Source organism: Nuphar pumila, chromosome 15, assembly GCF_984573655.1.
Source record: "Nuphar pumila chromosome 15, dmNupPumi1.hap1.1, whole genome shotgun sequence".
In the NCBI taxonomy this organism is placed as follows: domain Eukaryota; kingdom Viridiplantae; phylum Streptophyta; class Magnoliopsida; order Nymphaeales; family Nymphaeaceae; genus Nuphar; species Nuphar pumila.
In genome coordinates this window covers 67,924,541-67,951,779 of record NC_143263.1, presented here as the reverse complement: position 1 = coordinate 67,951,779, position 27,239 = coordinate 67,924,541, and the positions used below count along the sequence as shown (strand labels likewise).

General features: G+C 37.0%; 3 protein-coding genes across 10 annotated transcripts in view; 1 reads left to right on the top strand and 2 right to left on the bottom strand.

The window, feature by feature from the left end:
- The window catches only part of LOC149815517 (Peptidase S24/S26A/S26B/S26C family protein), a 34,323-nt gene extending 25,913 nt beyond the window's left edge, over positions 1-8,410 (bottom strand). For all 7 annotated transcript variants that reach the window (XM_089989211.1, XM_089989212.1, XM_089989216.1 and 4 more), the window contains exons 1-3: positions 8,209-8,410; positions 7,785-8,009; positions 5,142-5,252 (exon numbers count right to left, since the gene is read on the bottom strand). In XM_089989211.1, coding sequence (XP_089845337.1) covers positions 5,142-5,252; positions 7,785-8,009; positions 8,209-8,349 — 477 coding nt within the window. In that variant the 5' untranslated portion in view covers positions 8,350-8,410. The remainder of the gene's footprint in view (positions 1-5,141; positions 5,253-7,784; positions 8,010-8,208) is intronic.
- Positions 8,411-15,737: 7,327 nt separating this feature from the next.
- Positions 15,738-24,842, top strand: LOC149815516 (Pentatricopeptide repeat (PPR) superfamily protein). Of its 2 annotated transcripts, XM_089989209.1 has the most exons (3): positions 15,738-17,917; positions 18,084-18,179; positions 24,732-24,842. In XM_089989209.1, exon 1 carries the CDS (start codon positions 15,752-15,754, stop codon positions 17,816-17,818), a length of 2,067 nt encoding a protein of 688 aa, XP_089845335.1. In that variant the 5' UTR covers positions 15,738-15,751; the 3' UTR covers positions 17,819-17,917; positions 18,084-18,179; positions 24,732-24,842. The 2 variants fall into 2 exon arrangements, with proteins under 2 accessions (XP_089845335.1, XP_089845334.1); XM_089989208.1 differs by lacking the exon at positions 24,732-24,842 and having other exon boundaries at positions 18,084-18,279.
- On the bottom strand, positions 19,463-25,886 carry LOC149815515 (uncharacterized protein ycf23-like). The gene is made up of 9 exons (XM_089989210.1): positions 25,644-25,886; positions 24,761-24,826; positions 24,077-24,151; positions 22,566-22,628; positions 22,360-22,419; positions 22,060-22,149; positions 21,870-21,977; positions 21,276-21,398; positions 19,463-19,771 (listed from the first exon to the last, which is right to left on the bottom strand). Exons 1-9 carry the CDS (start codon positions 25,836-25,838, stop codon positions 19,643-19,645), a joined length of 909 nt encoding a protein of 302 aa, XP_089845336.1. The 5' UTR covers positions 25,839-25,886; the 3' UTR covers positions 19,463-19,642.
- Positions 25,887-27,239: the final 1,353 nt, after the last annotated feature.

The following is a 27,239-nucleotide window of genomic DNA, read 5'->3' as shown; positions in this document are numbered from 1 at the left end:
TCTTAATGATCATAAGTTTTGGACTGCCATATCATATGCAATTAAAGTTACACTGTCTCTCGTGAAAGTGTTGCGATTAGTTGATGCAGATGAACCTGCTATGGGATTTTTGTATGAGGCAATGGATAGAGCAAAGGAAGAAATTGCTTCAAACCTTGACAAGATTGAAAGAAAATATAAACATATTTGAGATATCATTGATAGACGATGAGACTTGTAACTTCATAAGCCTTTGCATGCAGTTGCCTATTATTTAAATCCATATTTTCATTATGCTGACAACTTCAACCCGGATAGAGAAGTGATGAGTGGCTTTTATGATTGTGTTGAAAAAATGGTTTCTGATGCAAATATTCGGTTGAAAATTACAACACAAATCGATGCATTTAAAAAGGCAAAGGAGTTGTTTGGTAGAGAGGCAACTGTTACAACAAGAAAATTAAAAAGTCCTGGTAAGTTTGCAATTATGTTGTTATTTGTCAATATTTTTTTATGTTTTCGTTAATTATGACATTTTTAATGTTTTTATTAATTTTTTATTGTTTTATTTTAATGCAGCTAATGGGTGGAGTTCATTTGGGCACGAAAATCCTGAATTGATGAATTTTGCAATTTGAATTTTAAGTTTGACGTGTAGTGCATCGGGCTATGAGAGGAATTGGAGTACTTTCTCATTGGTTTGTGACTTTCCATTTTATTTTTTAAATACATTTTTATAAGTTTAATTATCATATAATTGATTATCAATGATTTAAAATTATAGGTACATACAAAATGAAGAAATAGACTTGAACAAGAGAAAATGAATGCATTGGTTTTCGTAATGTACAATATGAAATTAAGAGATAGAAATATGAAGAGGAGGGCTACCAAAGACCCTATATGTCATATAGACTTAGACGATGAGTGGATTGTGAAGAAGAAAGATTCAGTGTTGCCTAGTGATCCCAATTGGTTGGAGGATTCATGGTTGGATCCAAACTTCGACATAAATGTCATTGAGCATGTGCCTATTGAAAAAGTCGCTTCACCTCATGATTCACAAAGTAGTTCTAGGCAAGCCAGGTCTTCAAGAGATCGAGGTAAAGCTATATTCCCTTTACCTTGTTATGAATATAAATGTATTTTTTTAATTACATAACATAAGTTTTTAATACATGATTTTTTATTGAAGGAAAAAGAAAAGCAAAAAAAATTACCGAGGACGTGGAGGAAGAAAGTACAGATGATGAAGAGTCAGAGAATGAAGATGAAGGAGAACCTATTTATATGGATTCCTCAGATGATGACATTGAAGACTTAAATATTGATGATGATGAGACACAAAAAGAGCCTAGGCCCTAATTCATATTATAGAGCTATGGCCATTTATATGTTTTTTGGGGTCTTTGAGTTGTAATTATGAATGTTAACACTCTCATTTTGAAGAGTTTTGGATAAATATATTAACATTTGGTTGTTAATGTTAACATGCAATGATGTTGTTAGTGTTAATATGCATTTTGTTATTAATGTTAATTTTTTATTGAATGATTGCTCATATTTTATTTCTTAGATACTTATATAGATCAAGTTGTTGCATTAATGTTACTTTTACATGTTAATCTCATATTTTTTCAGTATTTATTTGAGATTTTTTATTTTTTGTTGGTTGTTGCTTCATCAATAAAGCATTTCTTATTTATTTATAATTTTAGATAATTTTTATAGTTTTTTTTAAGTTTTAATAAAAAAAATTTGAGGCTTACGCTTTGCGCCTCGAAGCTTACGCCTCGCCTCAGATTTTGGTGGAGCGCCTCGCTACGCCTCAACGCTTTTCACAACAGTGATCTAAACGCAAACAGCCAAGCCGATCCGGGTTAGTGTGATCGGATCACATCAGTACAAACCCACGACAGGTCGAGCCCAATCAGTGTTAAAAGCCCGCCACTAATTGTTGGCCTGTGTGTCCTCATTATCTGCATGCAACCTGCATCCTCTGTTTTAATTTGTTTTCTTTAGCCTTTTGTTTAAATTACTACTTTACTGCATGATAGTTTAGAGTTTGATTTCTTTAGGAAGTAAGCATAGTGAAATTGTTACATTTCTTTGAATTTAATTAGTGCTTCTTGCGAAACTAACAATAGTTATAGTCGAAAATCCAGTTGGTGCATGTGTTTTGGTTTGTGTGTTTAGTGTGTTTTGCAGGTGGGTTCACGTGTGCGAATAGAGTGTCATCGCTAGGGTCGTGCACGTGCAAAGCAAAAGAAGGCTAGTATGTGAAAGAAGATAGCTCTGCAAATTTTTGTTTTTTTTTTGTTTTTAAATTTTTTGGGGGTCTCTCGCCATTTAATTGGATTGTAATAATTTTTAATTTATGCTCAAACTTTTGTAATAGGGTAGAACGCTTTGTTTTCTTAAGGCAATAAAATTTTGTTATTGTGTGGAGTATGAAGGTTTTTAAACACGTTCTCTGTGTTCGACCCAGACTTCACCACTAGTGTGAACCGAAAATTTAAGATTTGATGCACGGTTTATATAACGATTTTTACTGAAAAATATCTTTTAAAATACTTGCAAAAAAAGTTGCATCACAAATCATCGTGTTAAATTGTTGGTCATAATAGTTCAAATAATCAAAGTATGTTCCTTGCAGATTGGTAGCATGAGATCATATGTTGGGCTATTGACGGCAAAAACTTAATAATTAGGAACGGCTGCCAACAGTGGTTACTGAAAAAACTATGAACATGAAACACAATGTCCAATCTGAAAGACACTCCTTACATATCATTTCTAGAATAAAAAGAAGATTGTTTTTTTTTTTGCAAAAAAAAAATTATGATAATTTAGCAAACTAATATGCAGCCTCCCAAAAATCTGAGAAAAGCAATAGCTGTGGGAATAATAAATGTGAGCAGCACATTTATTTCATGCACTTAAAGCAAGTACTTGCAAGCACAGCTAAAGAGTGAGAACAGTGTAGTGACAGCAGTTCCATCCAAACAGGGATAGAGCAGCAAAAGCTTTTCTGCTAACATAAGATCATTCCAGTCTAAATAGACATACCTTTTCCATAAATTTTAGAACAGATCACATTTAATCAAACAAATCATCTCTTTCACTTTGTTCTCTTATAACAATACCTCTTACAAGTGATCATGAACCAGGAAAGAAAAAAATCTTACAAGATATCCATGTCATGGATTTCTAGCCTCAGTCACACAGATTTTGATTGTTCCATCATGTTGCAACCAAAGGTTGATAAACATAAAGCTTCGCCTACATCTGATATGTGTCTGTAAATGCTTTCTATCAGTCAATCTTTATGGCGTGTTTGATTGCACATTTTGTGCGTCGTGCGTGATACCGCAGCCGTGCGGAACGTGCATTGCACCAAACGCTGGACACGTGTCCCAGGAACCTTGTTTCAGCAATCCCCCCCCCTGGAATGGAGGGAACGGAACAACGTTCCGACTCACTCTCTCTCCTGTGCAGAGACAGCTGTGCGGTGACACCAGCAGGGACTCTCCCTCTCCACCCCCCCCCCCCTCTCTCTCTCTCTCTCTCTCTCTCTCTCTCCAATTAGGGTTTGAATTAGGGATTTTTCAATTAGGGTTTGAATTAGGGATTTTCAGGGTTTCGAATTAGGGCTTTTTGATTTAGGGTTTGAATTAGGGATTTTCAGGGTTTCGAATTAGGGCTTTTTGATTTAGGGTTTGAATTAGGACTTTCTTTGATTTTAATTTTATGTTTTGAATTAAATATAAAAATAAAAAATTCCTTTGATTAGGACTTTGAATCAAATTTCTTTAATTAGCACTTTTTACATTTAATTTGATTAGGGCTTTTCTTTTATTTGATTAGGGTTTTTTTCTTTCAATTTCTTTGATTACGGTTTGAACTAGTGTTTTTTATATTTAATTTTATGGTTTATCTATAATTTATTTGATATTATAGTTCGTTTTGGTTTATTTTTTTTGCAGTTTATTTATTTTCAAATAGGAAAAATATGATTTCCTATTTGAGTCAAAACAAACGCTGGACAAAGAACAGTTACAGAACAGACAAAACATGTGTTTTGTCTGTTCTGTTCTACTGTTCTGTCCAATCTTGGACAAGCAATCAAACACACCCTATTGAAGTAGAACGATCCAGGTGCCTTCAAGACACCAGACTTTTTGTGGTATGAGCATTTCACTAGAAACCTTGAGAACAAATAGTAGAGGTGGTGGTATGTATGCTTTTGGGTGGACTTCCCCAGGTCATGTAAATCAAGCTCACATAAAAAACATCCATATATTATCAATAGAATGGGAGAAAAGTAAATGTAATAGATGATGAAATGGATCATACAAATGCTCATTTCCCTCACATGAAAATAGGTGACTGACTTTCTGTGCACGATGTGTTCTCAAATGATGAAGTCTGGTCAGGACACACAGCTAGGAGGAGATGATAACATGGTGTAGTTGGAGGCATCTTTTGTATAGGAAAATGAAAGAAAGGGGGAACAAGAGCTAAGCTGGATCACAGGTTATAAAAGACCACTAACAAATGAACTGACTGTTTATGAGCAACTGCTTATCCAGAGAAGCAAAAAGATAAATAAATAAATAAGAGAAAACTACAGGAAGAAGAACGAGGACTGCAAAAGTCAAAAGAGAAGATGTATAACCGAAAAAAAAGAAAAAAGGAAATCAGGCATAGAAACAACATATTTCATCCAGCAGTCTCCACTATCAGCACAGTTTAAGCCTTCAATTTGCAGAATGATATTTACAAGCCAGTGGGTTAAGTGTTATCCAGCAAAAAAATTATCAATGAACCATCCACAACCTCCTACATTTTTCTGCAACCTACATTGTTTTATTGCCAATAAACAGTCAATGGTCATAAATCATAAGACATACTGCAGGGGTGTTACATGGAGTGCACCCTTGATCCACATAAATAAATGTTTATTAAATATGGAATATTTTTTATTGCATTGTTTAGCTGAGAGAGATTATATTGGATGGCTACGTCTGGGTTGTTTTTTAACCACAGACTCACGACCAAATCATGCCACACAAAACAATGCAAAATGAATAATTTCTAGCATGTTGTACACCACATGTATTGTTCACTTGATCCACAGTGGTAGGGAAAAAAGAACATACCCGGCAAAATACTTTTCCTGTAAGAAGGCCATAAGGAACTGGGCCAAAATGCCTTGAATCATTCGAAGAATATAAGTTGTCACCTTGAATCCATACATTCCCTTTTGGCACCTATAATCAATTGAATGAAAAAATAAATTAAAACAATAACCACCTAAACTTACTTTTGCTGAATGCCTCATTAGTCGTGCTCGATATCTCGAATATCGAATACAAACACCATGACATTTTTGCTCTGAGAACCAAAAAAACACCCTTGAATTTTACTCCAGGAGACATAGAGAGATCAAAAGCTGGATAAATGTGAGAAATGATTATATTTTTCTCATTAAGAAAAAAATGAATTAAATACAGGCCTCATTCCATGATAAGGCAATACCTCCATTTGCACATTTAGTTCCTACATATGCACAATATGGTTGGGAAGGCAGATCATTTCCCGATGTACATGAGAAAGGATAAAGATAATACAAACATTTGAAAAAATGTAAAAAATAAGTTACAGTAAAATGGTATTTTACAATAAATGTCTAATATGTCCCCTCAAGTTGGAGCATGTGGATTGAGCAGGCCCAACTTGGTCTTCAAGATAGAAAAGTGATCAGTGCCCAATGCTTTAGTAAACAAATCAGCACATTGTGATGCTGTGGGAACGAATTGTGTGCAGATTAAACCGCTTTGAATCTTTTCATGAATGATATGGCAGTCTATTTCGATGTGTTTTGTGCATTCATGATAGACCGGATTGGCAGCGATGTGGAGAGTTGCTTGATTATCACAAAACAACAGCATAGGTTGGGGATGTAATATACCAAAATTTTCCAGTAAATATTTGACCCAAGTGAGCTCGCAACTGGCCAAGGCCATCGAGTGGTACTCTGCCTCGGCGGAAGAGTGAGAGACGGTGGACTGGTTTTTGGATTTATGGGAGATGGGACTGGTCCCAATAAAGATGCAGTAACCCGTAGTGGATCAGCGAGTCATGGAACAATAAGCCCAATCAAAATCATAATATCTGATAACGTCTAAGGTACTTGATGATGCCATAAGTATGCCTTGTCGAGGAGTACCTTTGAGGTAACGGAGTATACGAAGAGCAGCGTCCATATGTGGAGTACGTGGTTGACTCAAGAATTGACTTAAAATGTGATCAGCAAACAAAATGTTGGGCCTGGTAATGGTTAAGTAAACAAGGCGCCCAATCAAACATTGGTACTTGATTGGATCGTCTAGTGCATCACTATCTTTGTTGTTGAGTTTCAATTGTTGTTTCATAGAAAAATTGCATGGTTTGGCCCCCAAATAACTCATGTCTTTCAAAATATCCAAGACATATTTTTGTTGGGAAAGAAAAATACAATTTTTGGATCTGGCCACTTTGATGCCCAGGAAATATTTGAGTTGGCTAAGGTCCTTGAGATGAAACTGGTTGTCAATATGGGTTTTGATATGTGTGGTGGCGGTTGGATCATCTCCAACGATGATGATGTCATCAACATATACCAATACGAAAATTTGACTATGTGCATAAGTCTAGAAAACAAGGAATAGTCCGCCTTGGACTAACTAAAGCCAACTAAATTCAAATATGTAGAGTTTGGCAAACCAATTTCGAGAGGACTGTTTAAGTCCATAGAGAGGCTTGTTAAGACAGCAAACGTTGTGTGCCCCCTTAATGTGAAACCCCTTAATGTGAAACCCAGGAGGCAAATGCACGTAGACCTATTCATCTAGTTTGCCATGGAGAAACGTATTGTTGACATCAATTTGGTAGAGATGCCAATTAAGTATGTCAGCAATCACGAGGAGACAACGAACCATAACGAGTTTGGCTACGGGTGCATATGTCTTGTTGTAATCAAGGCCTTCAATTTGATTGTACCCTTTTGCAACCAATCATGCTTTGTATCTTTCGATGAAGCCATCGGATTTCTATTTAACTTTATAAATCCACTTACAACCAACTAGTTGTTTGCCTTCTGGTAAGTCCATCACCGACCAGGTATCCACTTACAACCAACTAGTTGTTTGCCTTATGGTAAGTCCATCACCGACCAGGTGTATACCATGAAAATTGGATAAATGTGAGAAACAATTATATTTTTCTCATTAAGAAAAAAATGAATTAAATACAGGTCTCAATCCACAATAAGGCAATACCTCCATTTGCGCATTTAGTTCCTACATATGCGCAATATGGTTGGGAAGGCAGATCCTTTCTAGATGTACATGAGAAAGGATAAAGATAATACAAACATTTGAAAAAATGTGAAAAATAAGTTACAGTAAAATGGTAATTTACAGTAAACGTCTAATAGAGACAGATCACCAGATCCAATTCGTACTCTTTATTATTTACTAACTACATAAAACCATGTTGTAAACCATTTTATTAAAAAACAAAATCAATGGTGTTTTCATGCTTTAAACCAAGTACGCCAACGATTAATATTTCCATGGTCTCAAATCTTGCTAAGGAAGTAGAATAAAATTCAAGTATTCAACCGAGTGGTAATCCCCAACTAGAATTAAAATATGTCGTCTCCTCCCTAACCTATAGGAAACTCATGCATTTTGGTACTTAACCAATAACAAATCTTAGAGTGAGAAAGTAATGGTGATAACAAAAATCGAGATTCATACAGTAACTGTCCGGGCGCCATGACCGCTGGCATTGGTCGCGAGAAACGTAATGTTATCGCCTTCTAGACCCGTTATCCGCTTCGTAACGATTTTCCTCGGGTTTTCAGAAGATCGAACGAGAACGATGTCGCCACGCTTAATCTTCTCCAACCTTGTCGATATTTTCTCAACCAGAAGAATGTCGCCAGTCATATTGATGGTGGGTAGCATGCTAGGCCCATAAACCTGAACCAGAACATAAGAAGAGACGGCGCAGAAACAATGTGAAATTCTATGTAGACGTGATTGCTGAATTTTTACCATTGTAAGAAGCAGGGAATGTCACCTTCTTCCCCTCTTCTCTTTTATTTGTTTATTTTAAATTTACTGAGAGAAAATCGAAGTACTAACTTTCTCCAACTGAGAGAGAGAGAGAGAGACGTACCAGAGCGAGGCCACCCACGTAGGTGTTAGTCACGTGGAGGCAGCAGAGGAACTTGGCAACGAAGAAGGTTCTGTCTAGCGCTTCCGTGGTGATCGTCCGCCATGGAAGGCCCCTCAACCCTCTCAGAAACCCCCCCACCATCTCTCTCTCTCGCTTCTCTCTCTCAGCGTGCTCTGAGTTAAACCACAAAGAACCGGGACACGGATCTGAGTTGGACCCAGATGAAGCACGGACCAAATACAGACGCATGTTGGTCGGACTCAGGTCCTATACTGCTCCAGACCCATACAAGTTTGCTTCATTTAGTTAGGAATTTTACGTTTAACCGCCTAACCTACGACAAAATTACGTAGAACCGTCTGTCTTTCAAAACTTTTCGAATGGGTGCTTGAGGTTTCAGTATATTGTTCATATGAACGCTTGGGACAACCTTTTTATCATTTTACTCTAGTTGACTTACTGAAATGTCATTTTAATCATCTGTTTTCCAAATGACTGAATGCCATTTTTTTGTAATTGTATTCTAGCTAAGGCTAAATAATTAACTTTAGCAAGTTCAGCTAACTCTTTAAAATAACACCAACCATTTCTTTTTTAAATGATTAAATGTATTTTTGTGGTTGTATTACAGATAACGTTAAATCAGTAATTTTAGCAAAGGAAAGTGATGCGTGGTTGTAGTATAGTTAAAGTTAATTCAGTAACTTTAGTAAGGAAAGTGATACAAGCACTCATATGAGCAACATGAAAAACACAGGCGCCCATTGGAAAAGTTTTGAAAAATAGGCTATTAACTTAATTTTGTCATAGCCTAGGTGGTTAAACTTAAAATTTCCTTAGTTCTAACGCACGTTAGTTCGAGTTAAGTGATGGCACAATTGCTAATATTTGTTTCTTTCTTTATTTCTTTAAGAAAACCTAATTTTGGGGTTTTATAAAATAAATAAAATAAACATAGAAAGCCAAATCTTTTTTGGGGCTCAGGTATCCCTTTTCTACAACCACCACTAGGGATGGCAGTGGGGCGAGGCGGGGTGGGGGACAAGGTCTCCACCCCCGCCCCGCCTCAAGATTAGAACCTTCATCCCCGCACGGTGATGGATTTTAACCTCCACCCCCGCCTTCATCCCTGTTTCATGTCCTCCATCCCCAGTTCAAACGGGGATGAGGCGGGGCGGGGCGGGGCTATTGCGGGAAAAAATGGCGGGGATGGGGTGGGTGGGGAAAAGTGTACCTCCATCCCCGCCTCCATCCCCGAACGGAGATGGATTTTAACCTTCGTCCCCGCCTCTGTTCCCGTTTCATACCCTTCATCCCCGGTTTAAACGGGGCGAGGCAAGGCGGGGCCCAGCTTTCCCCCTGTCCACTGCCATCCCTAACCACCACAAGGAGTGATGTGAAACTCGAGTAGCATTCAAGCTAGACTTGGGCTATTGAGATAGGAGATCTTAGTCTTAAGCCTGGTAAAGTGGGCTTAACTAGGCTAGAATACTAAGTCTAGACCGGTACAAATGTTGACAATGTATAATCTCAAACTTTTAACACAAAATGAAGAAACTGAACCCTTATTTTTATAGATTTTTTAGTAAATTCTAGTACTATTCTTGCATATTCAATTCCTTAGGGAAGTAGTAGATCATTCCTTTGGATCCCATGAGACCCGGCTCCTTGAGCTTCTAGGTTCTTTGTCTCATTAAACTTGGCAAGCTTTAAGCTCATTGTCCTGAACCAAAATAAAGTCTTAAATCTCAAAGAGTCTTCTTTCACTTTTAGCACTTGCATCTGAGAACTCACATTAGCCCTTTATACTTGTGTTGAACCTTGTGTTAGAAATCATGGATTCCTCCCCGCTGTACACAAGACTCAGCACAGGTTGATGGAAAAACAGGTAATGGTTGCATAATCCTCAAATCAGAGGCTGTGGTATTAGGCTTTCCATTAAATACATACTGTTACAATTACTAGGGTACGAAAATACCCATCATACAACAAAGGTAAATTATAATATGTCATTAATGCTATTCATTAATGAACATGCGCTGAAATCTGTAATTTGATAAACACGAATTGGGTTTGGATAAGATCCAAACCCAGTTCATGAATGATTACTTTTTTTCACCTTCGGCCTGCCCCCACCCCCCAATACTATGTGATGTTTGCCATTTAGAGACTCAACAAACAAGACTTGGCCTTGAACCTTTTTGTCCTACCACGGGTTTGTTAGAACAACATGGAGGCTGCTGATGGGCCCATATTTGGCACAAAGTCTACTTAATCGTGGACTAGGCCCAGCCCAAGTAGATGATTAGAATAGTGTTGGGTGCAAAGTTTTTAATACAACCTTACCCTGCACAAGCTTCGCCTGGTTTTTCAATCAACTGGGATTGCAAAATTTGGGTGGAGATCCAATTGAGACATGGACTGAGCTTGAGCCCAGAAAGATCCTGGTTATCATGACTGAACGGGTGCAACCCCACCCAGGATGATTTTACATGTTTGACTCCAAAATTTGACTGGTCAATTACCATTTAAGCAGGTCATATATCATCTTTCAGATCCGATTACCTAAATGGGTTCAATCTGGTTCTGGCTTTTTACTATTGAACCCAAGAAAAGAATCACGTCATTCTAAAAACTGACATGCAAACTGACTTCGATAATGGATGATGGTTAATCAAATCGAGGTTTTCTAAGCCTCAAAAAGGCTCCTAAATAAGTTGGATCTGGGTAATGCCTAGATCCAACTAGAAATCGATCATGTACCATGTCACACTCAGTTGGAGCGAAGATGAAGGGCAAGCTTTCAAAATGAGCTCAGAAACAACCTCATCCTTATTACAGGGCATAATAGTTGCATTCTCAAAAGAATTTTTAAGGCCAACCCGACCAAGTTGTGGGAGAGTGTAAAGTGTGCCTAGCTCTGGCCACATGGACCAAATTTTGAAGCTAATGTCACCAATATCACAGATATTTTGAATTTATCATGATAAATTCACAATAAACTCCTGACAATCTCCTTTTTCCCAACATATCTCGAAATTATTGTGATCTTAACATGTATTTTTATTATTATACTTTTTGTTTTTTCGAACGTACTGAATGACCAAAATGACACATTTTCTAAAAAGCCTTAATAAATTTCAAATCTGTCTGTTGTTCAAAATCGCAGATATTGTTATTTTTATGACTTTTTTAGGCCTTGCACCTATGGTTTTCAGTGTGAATTTCTTTCATATATGATGTTTTGAGGTTCATGTTTAAAAAAAAATTATAGTTTTTTTATGCAAAGTTATTATGTTTTTTATACGAAATAACTCAAGTATTTGCATAATTTATCGATTCGAGTTTGGAAGAAATTTCCCATATTTTTTTATGCACTTTTTTTAATTTTTTAATGAGAAGTAACTCAAGTATTTACGAGGTTTTGAAGTTCGAGTTAAAAAAAAAATTATAATTTTTTTATGCAATGCTATTACAATTTTTAATTATGTAAAGTAACTTAGGTATTTGCGAAATTTGTCAGTTTGAGTTTAAAAAAAAATGCATATTTTTTATGCGAATTATGATTTTTTTATGATAAGTAACTCAAGTATTTTCCATGTTTGAGTTTAAAAGTTTTAAAGTTCATCAAATAGATATGAATTAAGTATTTTCACAAAGATCTTCAATGTCCTAAGTAGACGTGCACAAGGAGATAAGGTGGATCAGTCGACCTCCCATCTTCAATGCCCTAACCAAAATTAGGGTTGAACATCTTGGGACTTTACAATTTTATTTACAAAATATTTTGTAATTTGCAAAGCTTTTATGAAGCCTACTTTGGCTTATAAAAGGGGGCTCTCATTGTTAGCATAAGACAAAAAATCAGAATGATTGGAATGCTCTCTCTCTCTCTCTCTCTCTCTCTCTAGTTGGATGTTGTCAGTATGCAAGTTTGTGAGGAGGATGAAGGGGAGGCTACCGTATGTTGGAGTGAGGGTAGTAGTCAAATACTGGGAGTAATGATACCCTTGTGAGATGTTACTGTCACATTTGAACTTGCATAGTCAAGTTTAGGAAAGTTAAGTTTGTGTTGTCCTGTGATTCTTCTCATACACAATTTGATTTTCATAGTGCATTAAACCGGATACTCTCTCAATTTTCAGAGCGAGTTCGTTTGAACTATATATACGGTATGTGACGAAAGAAAAAAAAGAAAGTTAAAAAAAAAATACCAACACATTATAGACAAATGGCTGGTTTGAGCAGTCACAACTATTCTCAAACCAGGCCTTTGCCTTATTTTTTTGGTTAACTTTTTTCTTTCACCGGAGATCATCTACACAGTTCAAAGCAACTTACTTTAAAAATTGAAGGAGTATTCGATGCTAACGCACTATAAAAATCAAACTTTGTGAGTCACAAGACAATGCAAGTTTAACTTTCCTTAAACTTTTCGATGCAAGTTCAAAGGAAGCAGCATCACCTCACTGGGTCATTGGAATGAATGATTGTTTGAGCATGTTCATTTGTTAATGAATGAAATCAAATTGATTCATTGACAAATTAATTGAATGAATTATTATATGAGCACATTCATTTGTTAATGAATGAAATCAATTTAATTCATTGTAAATTTGATTTACTTGAATTTTTTGATTTATTGTAAATTTGATTCAATGTCATTTTTTGATTTATTGTAAATTTGATTCACTGTCAATTCAATCCATTTGAGGACCACAAAGAACTCACCTTTCTATCTAACAAGAGAAGCCGATGGAAAGAATGTCACAAACTCGACGGAATCATTGAAAAAGTCATCAGAGATAAAAAAAACTCAAAAATTGTGGAGGGAATTTGGGGGACGACATGTTGGGGACCATGAAGAACCCTAAATTTTGTTCTTAAAAAGAAGTGAAAAATTTGAGATGTTGATACCGGGTTGAAAATAACCCTCAGCAAAAATAACTCTGATCCTTTCCCCGTACCACCATCTCAAACGCAAAAAAGGACATGCATTTTAATTTTTAAAAGTCATTCACAGACTCTTTATGCAACATTTCATTTTTATGTTAAGTAACTGAGGTATTTGCACAGTTTCTCGGTTCAAGTTTAAATTTTTTTTTATAGATTTTTTATGCGAAGTAACTTAGGTATTTGCTATGTTTGAAGGTTCGAGCTTAAAAGAAAGTTTGTTCGCACATATTTTATGCCACGTTATTACATTTTTTATGTGAGATAACTCAAGTATTTGCGAGGTTTGATGATTTGAGTTAAACAAAAATTTATAAATTTTTTATGCAATATTATTACATTTTTTATGCGAGGTAACTCAATTATTTGTGATGTTTGTCGGTTAGAGTTAAAAAAATATTTACAGATTTTTTATACGATGTTATTACATTTTTTATGTGAGGTAACTCAAGTATTTGCAATATTTGTCAGTTAAAGTTAAAAAAAAATTTGCAGATTTTTTATGCGATACTATTACATTTTTTATGCCAGATAACTTAAGTATTTGCGATGTTTGTCGGTTTGAGTTAAAAAAAATTGCAAATTTTTTATGCGATATTATTATATTTTTTATGCGAGTTAACTCAAGTATTTGCAATGTTTGTCGGTTTGAGTTAAAAAAAAACCATAGAATTTTATATACAAATTTAAGAATTTTTTATGCGAAGTAACTAAAGTATTTGAGATGCTTGTCGATTCCAGATTAAAATAAAGTTGACTTGCACTTATTTTATGCAAATTTGATAATTTTTTAATGTGCTGTCAGGTATTTACGAGGTTGAAGTTTCAGATGAAAATAGAAGAAATTCACATATAAAAAAATTTGCATCGAAACAATAGGTGCGTGGGCTAAAAAGGTCATAAAAATAATAATATTTTTGATTTTGGACAGTAGAAGTATTTAAAATTTTTTAAGGCTTTTCGAAAAACATATCATTTTTGTCGTCCAGTACAATCATTTTTCATTGTTTTCTGGTATTCTTTTATTTTTCACGCACAGAAGAGAGAGATTTCTCTAAAATTTTTAATTTTAGATTTCTCTTTGCTGTTATTGAGATTTGTGACAATGTTAAGGAGCTTAGTTGGAGGTCCCTTTATTTCTAGATCGAGTTATGATGAATTCCCTCTACTGATCTGAATTCATGTGCAATATGGCTTAATGTGGCTTTCACAGTTTTATTTTGCATCCGGAATTAACACCACCATCGCAGCAGACCCAACAATTTATCTGACCATATCTGCAGGGGCTTACTCAAACTGATGAAATCGATTCGGGTCGGATGGCAGTGATCGGTATCCGGATATTGGTTACCCGAATGATTGACATCTTTAATCTCAAGCCGGCAGCATGAGTTGAAACCTTGCAAAGAAAGGTCCAAGTAAGCTATCCCGCCATGAATGCAAAAGGGTTTGATTTGGTTTTCGTCTGTCAAAATAGTCAGACCTGATCTAGATATTGGTGGGTCTGGCCTGCATCTAGGGTTTGCAAACGGATTGGATATGGTTGTATATCTGATCCGAGTTTGACATGTCATTCCAGATTTGGGTCCTATAAGTAAATTCAGGACGTGCATTCAGATCATATTCGGATCTGTTCAATCAGATTACATTCAGATTCGGGTTGAATTCGGAGCAACATTCTAAGTCAGATCTGAAATTTATCCAAATCAAAATTGGACCGGTTGCATCTTTTACATGTAAATAGTTTGTTTTATTGTATTTTTTGTGGATCCAGTATTACCACATGTATTTTGGATTCAGATTTAATCTTACCTCATTGGATCCGATTCAGACCCAAATCAGGATTCAGATCTACTATTTACATTTGGAATTCTGATTTGTATCTGGCAAGATCCAGCCTGAATCCAAGCCGTTTGCACCCTTGGCTGCATCTGACTTTGAGGTACTGTTACTGGACCCAGGTATGGGTGCACGGGACCCAGCTTAGGCAGGACCAGATCCATATTTGGGTTGGGATAGCAAGGACCAAACTTACTGAATTCTCTATTAAGAAAATATATTGATATAAAAATTCCAGATCTTAATGGGATCTCAGGTTGGATCAAGTCTCCATCTGCTATTCAGATCTTGTTGATCCAAACAGATTTAAGTAGCCGGCCGGCCCTACCTTACTAGGCCCAGACCCTAATACTGTGGTGTTGGTATCGGGTCAGGTCAGGTAAGCCCTGATCCTTTGACAGTAGAGGTAGTCGGATATATCACTCACCGACCCAAATCACTTGACTATCAGCAGAATCTGAATATTTTTAGCTCTAGATTTTTGACTGTGAATAGTCCAACAAATTTTGATCTTTCAAATGAGAGCTGGTGGCCAGGTTAGCTTGAGTTCTAGTCTTCATCATCCAAGAAGAAAACCCCACGTCGGATTCATCCTTTTATTTGGCAGAGTAGCTCAATGTTTCAATGTGGCTACAGGAAGATTGTTCATCAGAATTTGCACTTGCCATTGATTTCTTGGACTAATTTCTGTTGTTGGTGTTCGCTAATTCATAGCGGGAGACCAAGTAGGTTCTTAAAGGAGGTCTCTTTGATGAATGGTCATGCTAAACATGGAAATTCAGTAGTTGGGTACCAAGTGCTTGACGATTTGTCTGCAAGAAATGGGCTTTCAATGCGGGCCATGATCTCCAATTATGTTAGACATGACAGATTAGATGACGCCAAGCGTGTTTTCGATAGAATTTCCATGCCGGATGTCTTTGTGTCGACAATGATGATTGCCGGGTTTTCAAGGATTGGTAAACTAGAAGAAGCATGCCAAATTTTTTATAGAATGCCCATCCGTGATGTTGCTACTTGGAATGCAATGATATCGGGCTGCTTGAGATGTGGAAAACTTGATCGTGCGTGTCAACTGTTTGAAGAAATGCCTGAGAAAAATGTAGTATCTTGGACTACCATGGTTGCAGGGCTAGCTCGGGTAGGCCAGATCGAATCAGCAAATGAGCTGTTTAGGAGGATGCCGTATAGAGATTCAGCTGCATGGAACGCTATGATTGATGGGTACTGTAGAAATGGAAGAATAGAAGATGCCAAGAGATTGTTCGTGGAAATGCCGAATCCTAATGTAATTTCTTGGACTTGCATGATGGGTGGGCTTGATCAAATTGGGAAGAGCAATGAGGCACTTTCCTTATTTGTGAAAATGATGGGTGCTGGAGTTCAGCCTACTTCAAGCACCTTTGTTTGTGTTCTTAGTGCATGTTCCAATCTATTGGCTTTATGTCAAGGGGCTCAAATCCATGGCCATGTGATAAAGACTGGTGACATCTTTGATGCTTTCATCTCTGCAGCACTTGTCACTCTTTATGCAGAGTGTGAGGATATGACTGACTCCATGAAAGTGTTCTCCAGAATTTCTCAGAAAACTGTAGTTCCATGGACAGGTCTTTTGACTGGTTATGGTCAGAATGATCGTCATGAAGATGCTCTTAATGTGTTCCATAGCATGATGAGCGATGGCATCAAGCCAAATCAATCAACATTCACCAGCACACTGAATTCATGTAGTGCCTTGGAGGCTTTAGATAGAGGGAAAGAAATACATGCTCTCACCATTAAAATGGGATTGGATCCTGATGTATTTGTTGGGAACAGCCTCACTGTAATGTACTCTAGATGTGGTAATATAGAGGATGCTGTAGTTGCCTTCAATAATATTAACAATAAGAACATTGTTTCATGGAATTCAATAATTGTTGGATGTGCCCAACACGGAAATGGCATCCTTGCACTCAAATATTTTGATCAAATGGAGCAGTCAGGTGAGAAACCAGACGAGATTACATTTGTTGGGATATTAACAGCATGCAGCCATGCTAGATTGTTAGCCAAAGGGCACTATTATTTTGAACTGTTGAAGCTTGATCCCACGGTCACTGTGCAGCTCGAACACTATGTGTGTATGGTGGACATCTTGGGCAGGTCTGGTGAGTTGGAGAAGGCAGAGGAATTCATCAATAAGATGCCGATAAAAGCAACAGCTATGGTATGGATAGCTCTGCTGAGTGCTTGCAGAGTTCATTCAAATTTGAAAGTAGCAAGGAGAGCTGCTCAAGCTATATTTGATTTGGAACCTCTCAATAGTGCAGCTTATGTTTTACTCTCCAATATAAATGCTGCTGCTGGTAAATGGAATGACGTTGGGAAAACCAGGGTGATGATGAAACAGAGAGCAATAAAGAAAATTCCTGGCTGTAGTTGGATCACTATCAAGAACAAGAGTCATAAATTCATTGCACGAGACACATCACACCCAATGAGCAAGGAAATCTATGAAAAGCTGGACTGGATAGGTGGCAAACTGATTGAGTTTGGCTATGTTTCTGACAAAAGTTTCGCGTTGCATGATGTTGATGATGAGCAGAAAGAAACAAGTCTGTCTTTTCACAGCGAAAGGCTGGCTGTTGCATTTGGGCTTATTAGTACTGTTGAAGGGAGTACCATCCGTGTGATGAAGAACCTTCGCGTCTGTGGCGATTGCCACACTGTTATGAAGCTCATCTCAAAGATTGTTGGCAGAGAGATCATTGTTAGAGACGCGAGTCGATTCCACCACTTCAGAGATGGAGTTTGTTCTTGCAGGGATTATTGGTAATCGGAAAAAACATGGAGACCTCTAAGGTGACTGATTCATGATTTGGGGTTCAACCTCATGCTGGAATCCCAGTTTAATCAGCATTGCCACTGAACTCAGGTATGCATATGATAGCACCATAACTGAATGCCTGTGTCCCTCCTAGTCTCACAAGGTTCATAGATTTTGAGCCAGGGGAGTGAAGGTTGGTGCGCTTGAATTGGTATTGTCATTATTCTTTTGTGGAATTTTGGAGGCATGGACTAATTCTTGATTCTTCATACAGTGCATCCAAGATCTATGGAAGCCACCAGGCCCTAAAGAATATGACTACTGTGAGAGGTGCAAAAGTCACAGAATTTGGAAGCCATCTTCCAAAAAGGTAACATTTATCAAAGGACATCTCAGTATATTGAGAAGAGAAAATTCTGTAAAACTGTCCGGGGAAAACGTTGGACCACTTATCTGCGATTTGGATGAAACACAGACATTGTGAAAAGTCCACCCTAAGTTGGTGCATCCTTTTTTTCTGATAAAAGTGGTGCATAACACACACTGTGGATACATACCAATAAGGGTAATTTTCAAATGCGCACTAAATTTTTTTGTCAAAATTAGCATACCCTCACACTTTTCACACTTTTCAAATGACCCACAATCTTCCATCACCTTTAAGCAAATACCCTCATTTTTCTGCCACCCTTAATCTTGGTTAGTGTTGATTATGAAACTAATATCACATGTTGCACTCAGAAAAAATATAAGTGCAGATGTTACTTTGTGCTTAATATAAAATTATTTTTATACCTTTAAGACATCAATTGTTCATTGCTGTGGAGTTGTCACATGGATATGGCTGAAGACACCGGGATACGGCCATTTTTATGAAGTTTTCAACGTAACTGATATACAAGGGGATACAAAACAGCAGTCAAAATGGAGTATCAGTGTGACATAGCTGTGGAGTGTCAAAGATTACGGTTGTAATAGCAGTTGTTTGTAATTAAGAACAAAGACGAGTTACAAGGTTGGAATTAAAATGAACTTTAGTTATTTTTTGCAAGAGTAAATTAGATATTTTATAGAATATAATGGTAGTTACCTCATTGGATATTTTACTTAATTTTGGCTAACAGTTTGGGAGGTACTTGAAAAATAAGAAATTTGGTGGATGTTTTATAGGAACTAAAAATTTCCGGGTCATTTAAAAATTGTGAACTTAAGGAGGGTTTCCTGATAATCTTAAGACCTAAAGGGCATTTTTGTAATTTTTGGCACCATATTTGGAATTTTTCTTTCTCAAAATTTTACTGAAAAATTTGAATGCATCTAACCAGACAAAGCAGCAAGGCCTTTGCAAACTTGTCCGGAAGTTACAAAGTAACAAGGCTTGGCAAAGTTGACTGGAAGTTAATGAGCTTGTAATTGGAAACAATCTATGGGATCACATAATTGAAGTCTTTTCATAACAGTGCGCGCCACGTGTTAATTCTACATTATGGTTGGATCTTGATGAGCCACTAATTTTCCATTTAGGCTGCAGTCGATTATACCACCAACTGTGATGCCCAAGTATGATAAGCATGATGCATCAAGCTTATAGCAGGATCATTTTCTCTCCATCCATGAAGAAAAAATTTCTGGCAGTGACACTGAAAGGTGTGATACAGATAAATGACTGTTCTAGATTCATTCCTGATAACTGACTACTTGTGAACTACTTGAGCTTGAACAGAGTTTTTGGACAAGAAGAAAACCAAACAAACAGTTCTAAGTTCTAACTCTAGCCATTGAACTAAAAGGCCAAGATTTATAGTTATCAAAGATGCATACAAAAAGATTGAACTAAAGACCAACAGTTCTCATTTCTTCAGTTACAGAACTTCTCTCCCGACCTAAGGCATCCGAAATGGTTTTCACCTCAGCAATCATTGCAACAACATCATTCAGCTTATTCACCGCCGAGCCAACACCCTGTGTTCAAGCAAAACATAATTTAGGATTATAGTCACTTTCTAAGAGTGGCCCCACAGCAGAACATCAGTTACATGACATCTTATATAACAGTGACAGATGATGAATTTTGCATAAAGCATGTTGAAAACCTATGTTGTTTAGGGTCTTCTCGTAAGGGACACGACAGGTAGACACGCCACGTGACATGCTGTAACACACTTTTAATATATGTTATATTCTTTAATAGCTTTTCTCATTTTATTAGTAATGAATATATTTTTATAACCATTAATATATATATATATTTTTATATTTAATAATTAAAATTTTTTCCTCGTTTCCTTGTTTTCAAAAAAATCACATTCATGTCATGTATCCGTGTCCATATCCATATCCTTGTCACAGTTGAAAACATAAGCGTACAACTATAGTGATAGAAACAGCTTTCATTGGCATTAATAAATTACATGAAATTCCAGGAAGTGATTATTCAGGCAAAATTGTCTTTATTCTCGGAGATGATGTGGCGAACGCTACAACAAAAAATACCTTTCTCTTTATTTGCAATCTGGAAACAAAATGCTTTCCTGTCTCCCACAGTGCTTCATATTGAGCCGATAATATCAAATCAGTACTTTTTATATTGCCATCAATTTCTTTGGAACCCATAGTTGGTGTGGTTCAGAATTAATTTTCTATCAAAACTTCTGATAAATGAGTTTTCTTGAAGGGTCAACAAACAATATTCTTATCTTATGAACTTCAAATTTTTTTAGGGTCTACGTCACACATGGATACGGCTGCAGATGCAGTGATATGGCCATGTTTATGAAGTTTTCAATATGAATAGCATATAAGGGGACATGGTGCGGGGACCAAAATGGAGTGTCCCTGTGACATTGTCCAGAAGAATGAGTTCAAGAAGCTTGGTAAGCTGGAATGCATCTTGAGTAAAAGAGTTTGGTAGAGACATGGCCTTGTGTCAAGGATGAAACAACCATGTCGGGAAATAACATAAACGGCAGTAGGAAGGATGCAGAAAACACGTGATTCTTATGATAAAGATCCAACATCTTATTTTAAAAAATGCCTAAAAATATTTATGGTATTGGAAAGAGATTGTATCACTCTAGTCTTTTGGGAACAAAATGAATTTCTGTGGCACTATTTTACAGCTAACATTTTTAATAAGTAATTTCAATGGCTTGCAGTTCATTTTATATGATTCACTCCCTTATATAAATTGTTAGCAAAATGAATTTCATTCTTTTATTACAGAAATTTGTAGTTTTATATGCAAGAGCTTGCATTATAAGATCTTATTTTATGCTTATCTATGCCTCCATTTTGTTCTATCCTTAGTATCTCATCTATGATCCATGATCTGGTGCATTGGAGCACTGTGGCAATTATGACTTGTTTCTTTCTGCCTGTTTAACATCAGGTCAATCTTGCCAACATTCTTACATATATGACAAGGACTCATTAATCAGAATAAGAAATGTTGAAACAATATACATACCACACCAGCCGCACCAGCTGCCAAAGCCATAGGTGCTGTAACGGAACTCACTCCGGATGAACATAAAACTGGAATCTTCACTGCCCGAGAAATGGAGTATGCAGCCGCCAATGTGGGAGTTGCCTGAGCATTCATAAAGACATAAGATGAGAAAAACAGGGGTAGACAGAAGGTCTTGAAGTTATTCAATTATTTGAATCTCCTCAGCAAGCCAGTATATGTTATTGAATGCATTTTAAATTTAAATATGCCAAAAATATCATGAAAAAATGAGCACATGGTAACTTATGCACATAAACACCCATGGATGCACATAGAGAACTACATAAAGAAAAAGATAAGAGCATATAACAGGATCATCTCTCATGTAAAAATTGGAGTATTCCCATTAATGGAGCTTTGATAGTACTCTGATGCTTCTTAGGAAATACATGATAGTATTCTAAAGTTTATTAGGAGACACAAAACATGTAACCGTTAAGAATGTCCATAACACTGATGCTGACATGTATTCACTTTATGCATAAGAGATATTGCTAAATATCCTTCCAATGATGAAGAATGGAAAGTTTATCAGCTGTTGAACTCATATACCTTCTCAATCAGACCAAGAATGCCAGACTGTGAAGGATTTGAACATTTTCCACCTTCAGTTTGTATAATGTCAGCCCCCTCCATTTCCAATAACTCTGCTAAACTGACCTGTTGGAAATACACGTGCTCTCATAAGATATGTGTACAATCATTTACAACACATATCTCATCTGAAAATTGAAGCAACAACCTGATCAGGGAGGCTTAGCATATGTGGCACAGTCACAGAAAGCGTAATATTTGGTAAAATCCTCCTGGCTTCCTTTGTTAGCTCTAATATCTGCACATTTACACAGATATTGCCTAAAAATATCCCTCAGAAAGTGTTCAGAATTTAAGATCATATATTTCCCTTTTACTAAATATACTCCATGTGCCAGGATAATAGAAAATTTCTGACAGACTCCATGAGACCAAGATCAGAAAAATGATGAGTATCCAAAACATCGTTTCTGTAAATTTTGTTTCACATGTATGTATAACTCAATACCTGATCTGGAGAGAATTTCATTCCCATCTCATAAAAAGAATCATAATTTCCGATCTCCACCTGTACGGTTGTTAATCACGTTAATACACATTAGCCTTTTCATACCCTGCATTACCAATTGAAGTAACGAAAGTTCCAATAGAGTCATTGTGGGGCCAATATGTGTGTGCATGTGCGTGTGCATGTTAATGGATGATAATTCTAACCATATGAGCCCCAGCTTCAACTGCAGGAAGGAAAGCTTTAGGTTCCACAGATGAGACACAAATCTACAAAACAAAAAGAATAGTCATAAATAAGAACCAAAAAGTTCACTATATATTACCATTAAACGGAGGTCAGTGATGGTTTCTGAGCATATTTCCAGACCTTTATTATCCATTTAATGAAATGTCAGGTTCAAACAAACAGAACATTGATATTCCAAGAATCATGCCTATGGCTATTTGTAAATATTAAAGTGATATGGTGGTTTCATTCAGCATATCAATTGAAATTAGAAAGTCATATCTCCTTTAATTAATCAATGTCTCCAATTATCAGGCACATCCAATTAATAATATGGATAGAGATTACAAATGCCAGTACCCTTTGCCAATTACAGACAATTAGAAGCCACAAACCAACAGTAACATTCCCCACAGGATATACCTGAGGAGATGAATAACCATACCATTTTGCTACAAATATTTTATAAGTTGCAAGGCATCAATCTTAGGACATAACAAGGAATATATATGAACAATTCTCAAGCAATTGACATGGTAGAGAATATTGTTGAAGAGAAATGCTACCAAGAACCAAACATCAATGCATTTGGTAGATTTTATTGATCTAAACATGTAGACTTTGCCCTATTTGTAAGTCAAAGGAAAATCTTTCAAGTGAAATATTCATATAGTTGAGCCATTTGAAAGATTTTCAAATTCTCTCTCTCTCTCATCCACACACACACACCACATCAAGAAAAAAGAATAATTTTATTTCCCTTGTAACATGCATCCCTTTTGAATTTTCAGATCTTAAAATTACTTTGAATCATTTCTACACTGGTTATGCAGGAACAAAGCTTCCCAGAAAAAGATGTGTTTGTGTATGTGTCAGCTATTTGAGAATTTGTAGAGATTACAGAACACTAATGAGGACCTTACAAAAATTGATCTATTCATATTCTCTCTCTCTATATATATATATAATGTCATGCACAGAAGCCAGAATGACTCCTACAAACTGCAACTGATAGTACACTTTCAGTGACATATAGGGCAAACATTTAACAAAGAAGTGCTCTGAGGCTGCACACATGCACAGAGAGAGTCTATCTATCTATCGATGACATAAGGACAACTGTCTAATGGATATGTTGTGGCCAAATACATGTTATTTGTATTTAGAAAATTCCATTTAAAACTAATTTCAACATGCTCGGTTCCCAAGCAATCACAACTTCCCTCAAAATTGAGGAATGTTGATCTAATGCCGTTGGCCATCATCTTTGCAACATGTTTAAGCCATTTGAGCTGTTCAACTAGCAATAAGTTTCTTATTTCCCAAAATGAAAATTTGCAGTGCATATGATTGTGACACATATAGTGAGACATCAACATAATAATTCAAAAGAGCAAATCCCTAAAATTTTTGAACTGAGTTTTTGCACTCATAAGTGCAGTTTCATACTGGAAGAGGAGTTAAGAAATAAAGTTCAAAGCAAACATACTGGAAGAGAAGTAAGGCTCTGTGCAAGCTTCACTAGCTCTGGATCACAAGCTATGTCCACATGTGTTGCTCCACCCTATCAAATATTTCCAGTATCATATCAAACAGTTAGAAATTAATAAGCATGTTTATCCCGGAACAGAATCATCACAAATGAGAAGCTTTCATGTTTTTCTAGGCCAAAGCCAGCAATTAAATTTTAATGACTAAACTAGAGAACATGCATTTGTGCGAACTCTCTCTCTCATTCACACAGAGTACTAGCTCCTTCATAGCCATCACCATCTTTATCACCATATAAAATTGGATTAGAACAACAAGAAAAATCATGATAATGCCTCTGCAATTGATTCATATTAAAAAAAAATTGATTCATATTCAATTCTTTTTATGCTTCGTTCATGTGATTATTTATTTTGGAAGGATAAGCCACAGGATTGGCTACCCGAAATGGGCGATCGTATGTAATAGTTTCTTTTCATTTCAATAGAAATTCGGGGGAACCCCCCAGAGTTATTCCTTAAAAAAAATTTGATTCATATTCAAATAAACCATCAACATAAACCTAGTTTGCCCAGGAATAATTAATCTTCATTTTCAGTTGACTTATTCATAACATGATTATTAACTAGATTTTTTATAAATAACTGCTGCAGCCAGGTAGAAGAAAATGCCATCTACCAACCTTATCAGCAGCAGTAACTACAGCAGCAACACTGTCTCGATTGAAATTTTGCAGGCCTGAGATGATCTGTACAAGGAAAAGAAAAAGCATCAATTTGATCACTGAGCAAGCAGAAAAAAGAATAAAAGATAAAACAAAGCGATGGTTCATTTCCTGAAGAAAAATAAAAAATGCTTATTATATTATGAGATCTTACACATTCTCATGATAAAATGATGAAAGCAAAAGTTGGCGATTGAAATTTTTTTCTTCTGTTTATTGTTATTAAAGAACTTGAAGTTGAAAGGTATCATTGCATAAGCATTATATGAATAAACGATCATTTCCTCAAAGCAAACTATAGGCGTTGGCCATGTTAATAATTTGTCCATTTTGTTTTGTTAAATTAAGTAGCAACAATTGTAGATAATTATGGCAAAGATGCAAGAATCAGGATATCATTGAGGTATATCACCAAGAACAATCACTAACATTCAAATTAACTAATAAAAGGCAGATGGTAGTTTCAGAGTATGAAGAATCAGTCATCGAACAACATAACTACCATAAGTTCATTCAATGGTCACATAGAAAAGGAAAGAAAACAAAAAACGGATCACCTTTATATATATATATATATATATATATATATATATATATATATATATATATATATATATATATATATATATATATATATATATATATATATATGCAACTAAGACATGCTTCTCAATCATGATCAGGTTGCCTCTAAAAAGTAAAATAAAGTCTCTCATTTAGTTGACTAAACACATATACATGCCATTTATATAACTTGACAGGTACCATTACACAAGCATTGCCTCGTGAAGACCCATTAAAATGGAAAGGCCAAAAGATGGAAAGAAAGGGAGCAACTTGCCTTAAGAGCTCTACATGCATGGAAATCCTTCAGTACAGTTTCCTTAGAAGAAGAGAGAGACGCCCTTATGGCAACACAGCGGCTCTTTCTGGTGGTGGCTTGACGTTTTGATGGAGAGGTACCAAGAAATTGAGGGTGCAGGGGCTTCTCCCTCAAGGAGGGGGAGGTGTGACCAGACATGGCTACAGTCGCCATGGTGTGGTGGTGAGAGTGCAGCCGTGCAGGGATAAGGTTGTGCTGCCTCAATTAAAGCAAACGTCAGTGTGGCACCAGATATGAATGGAGATGGCCACGTTGATGTTTCCTTTGTGGGGCCATCTTTTTGCTTTGCCAAGGAGCAAGCGCCAAAGACCAACCAGCCCTCCAGCCTCCAGGCCAATGTTGACAGTATCGGTTTCGGTCAAATCGATTCAGAGAATCGGCGGATTCGGTTCAAGTCTGAATCGAGCTGAATCAATTATTATCTCTTCTTTTTTAATTAAAAACCATTAAAAATAAAGTATGAAAGTATTTTAAAATATTAAATTATATTTTAAATATTAAAATATAAAAATCCGTTGAGGGCCAAATCGGCTTCCATCGAATCAATTTGGAGACGATACTGTATGAATCGGCTGACAACACTGCTCCAGGCCCAACAAACCAATGGTGTCAGTATCATGGTCACAAAGTGTTTAATCACTACAAACTTTTTGTCACGGGCCTATTTCCTTCAATGGGCCAGCGCGGCGCGACGGTCCTTCCTTACCGCCGCAAGCCTACTCGTCAGCTCGCTTGCCGGTCGCGGAAGCTTATGATCAGAGTGCAAGAGAGCAAGAGAGAATAGAGGGAGAGAAGTTGCAATCACAAGAAGCAATCACAACGAGGGTGAACAAAAGAAAGCTCAACGCATTTAATTCATTCACAATTTTGCCCGCAGGCTATTACAGTTCAAGTATACGGGCTGCCCCTTCGGGGTATTAATTCACCTGAACCAGGCAGCTTACATCAGACTCAACAAAAGCAAAACAGACTCTAGCGCAACTGTACACTGTAAGTCGCAAGGGAACATGCTCCCCCCTTCAAATCATGCGCCGTCCTCGGCGCCATCTGTTTCGTGGTAAGCCCTGACTTCAGCCGGGTAGCGGCTGTTCATTCGAAATGCAGGCTCCCACGTTGGTTCCGCTGTTTCCTCCCACTGCACCAAGTATTTCTTCGCTTGTCCCAAGTAGTTGACCTTGTGGCGAAGGATCTGACTGAGGTGCTTCTCGGCCCGTTGTGCTGCCGGGGCCCTCTGCATGATGGGAGCGCGTTGCGGCACATTGCGTTCCGGGTCTCCATCATCTGGATGGAACTGCTTGAGGTTGCACACGTGGAACATCGGGTGCACCTTGAAGTCTGGGGGCAACTCCAGCTTATATGCCAGCTTGCCCACCTTCTTTGTGATGGTGAAGGGTCCCTCATACTTTCTGAGTAGTCCGCGGTGCCGCCCGCGGAAGATGCCTGTGCGACCAGGATATAACTTCACCAACACTTGGTCCCCAACTTGGAACCCTGCGGGCCGACAGTGTTTGTCCGCCCACTTCTTCATTCTCTTCGCCGCTTTGTGTAAGAATG

Coding starts and splice junctions, on each gene's coding strand:
- LOC149815516 (XM_089989209.1), top strand. CDS start 15,752: ATGAATGGTCATGCTAAACATGGAAATTCAGTAGTTGGGTACCAAGTG.
- LOC149815515 (XM_089989210.1), bottom strand. CDS start 25,838: ATGGCGACTGTAGCCATGTCTGGTCACACCTCCCCCTCCTTGAGGGAG. Junction 22,420..22,565: donor TTGAAGCTGGGGCTCATATG/GTTAGAATTATC, acceptor ACAACCGTACAG/GTGGAGATCGGAAATTATGA. Junction 21,399..21,869: donor TTCTTGGTCTGATTGAGAAG/GTATATGAGTTC, acceptor ATGAATGCTCAG/GCAACTCCCACATTGGCGGC.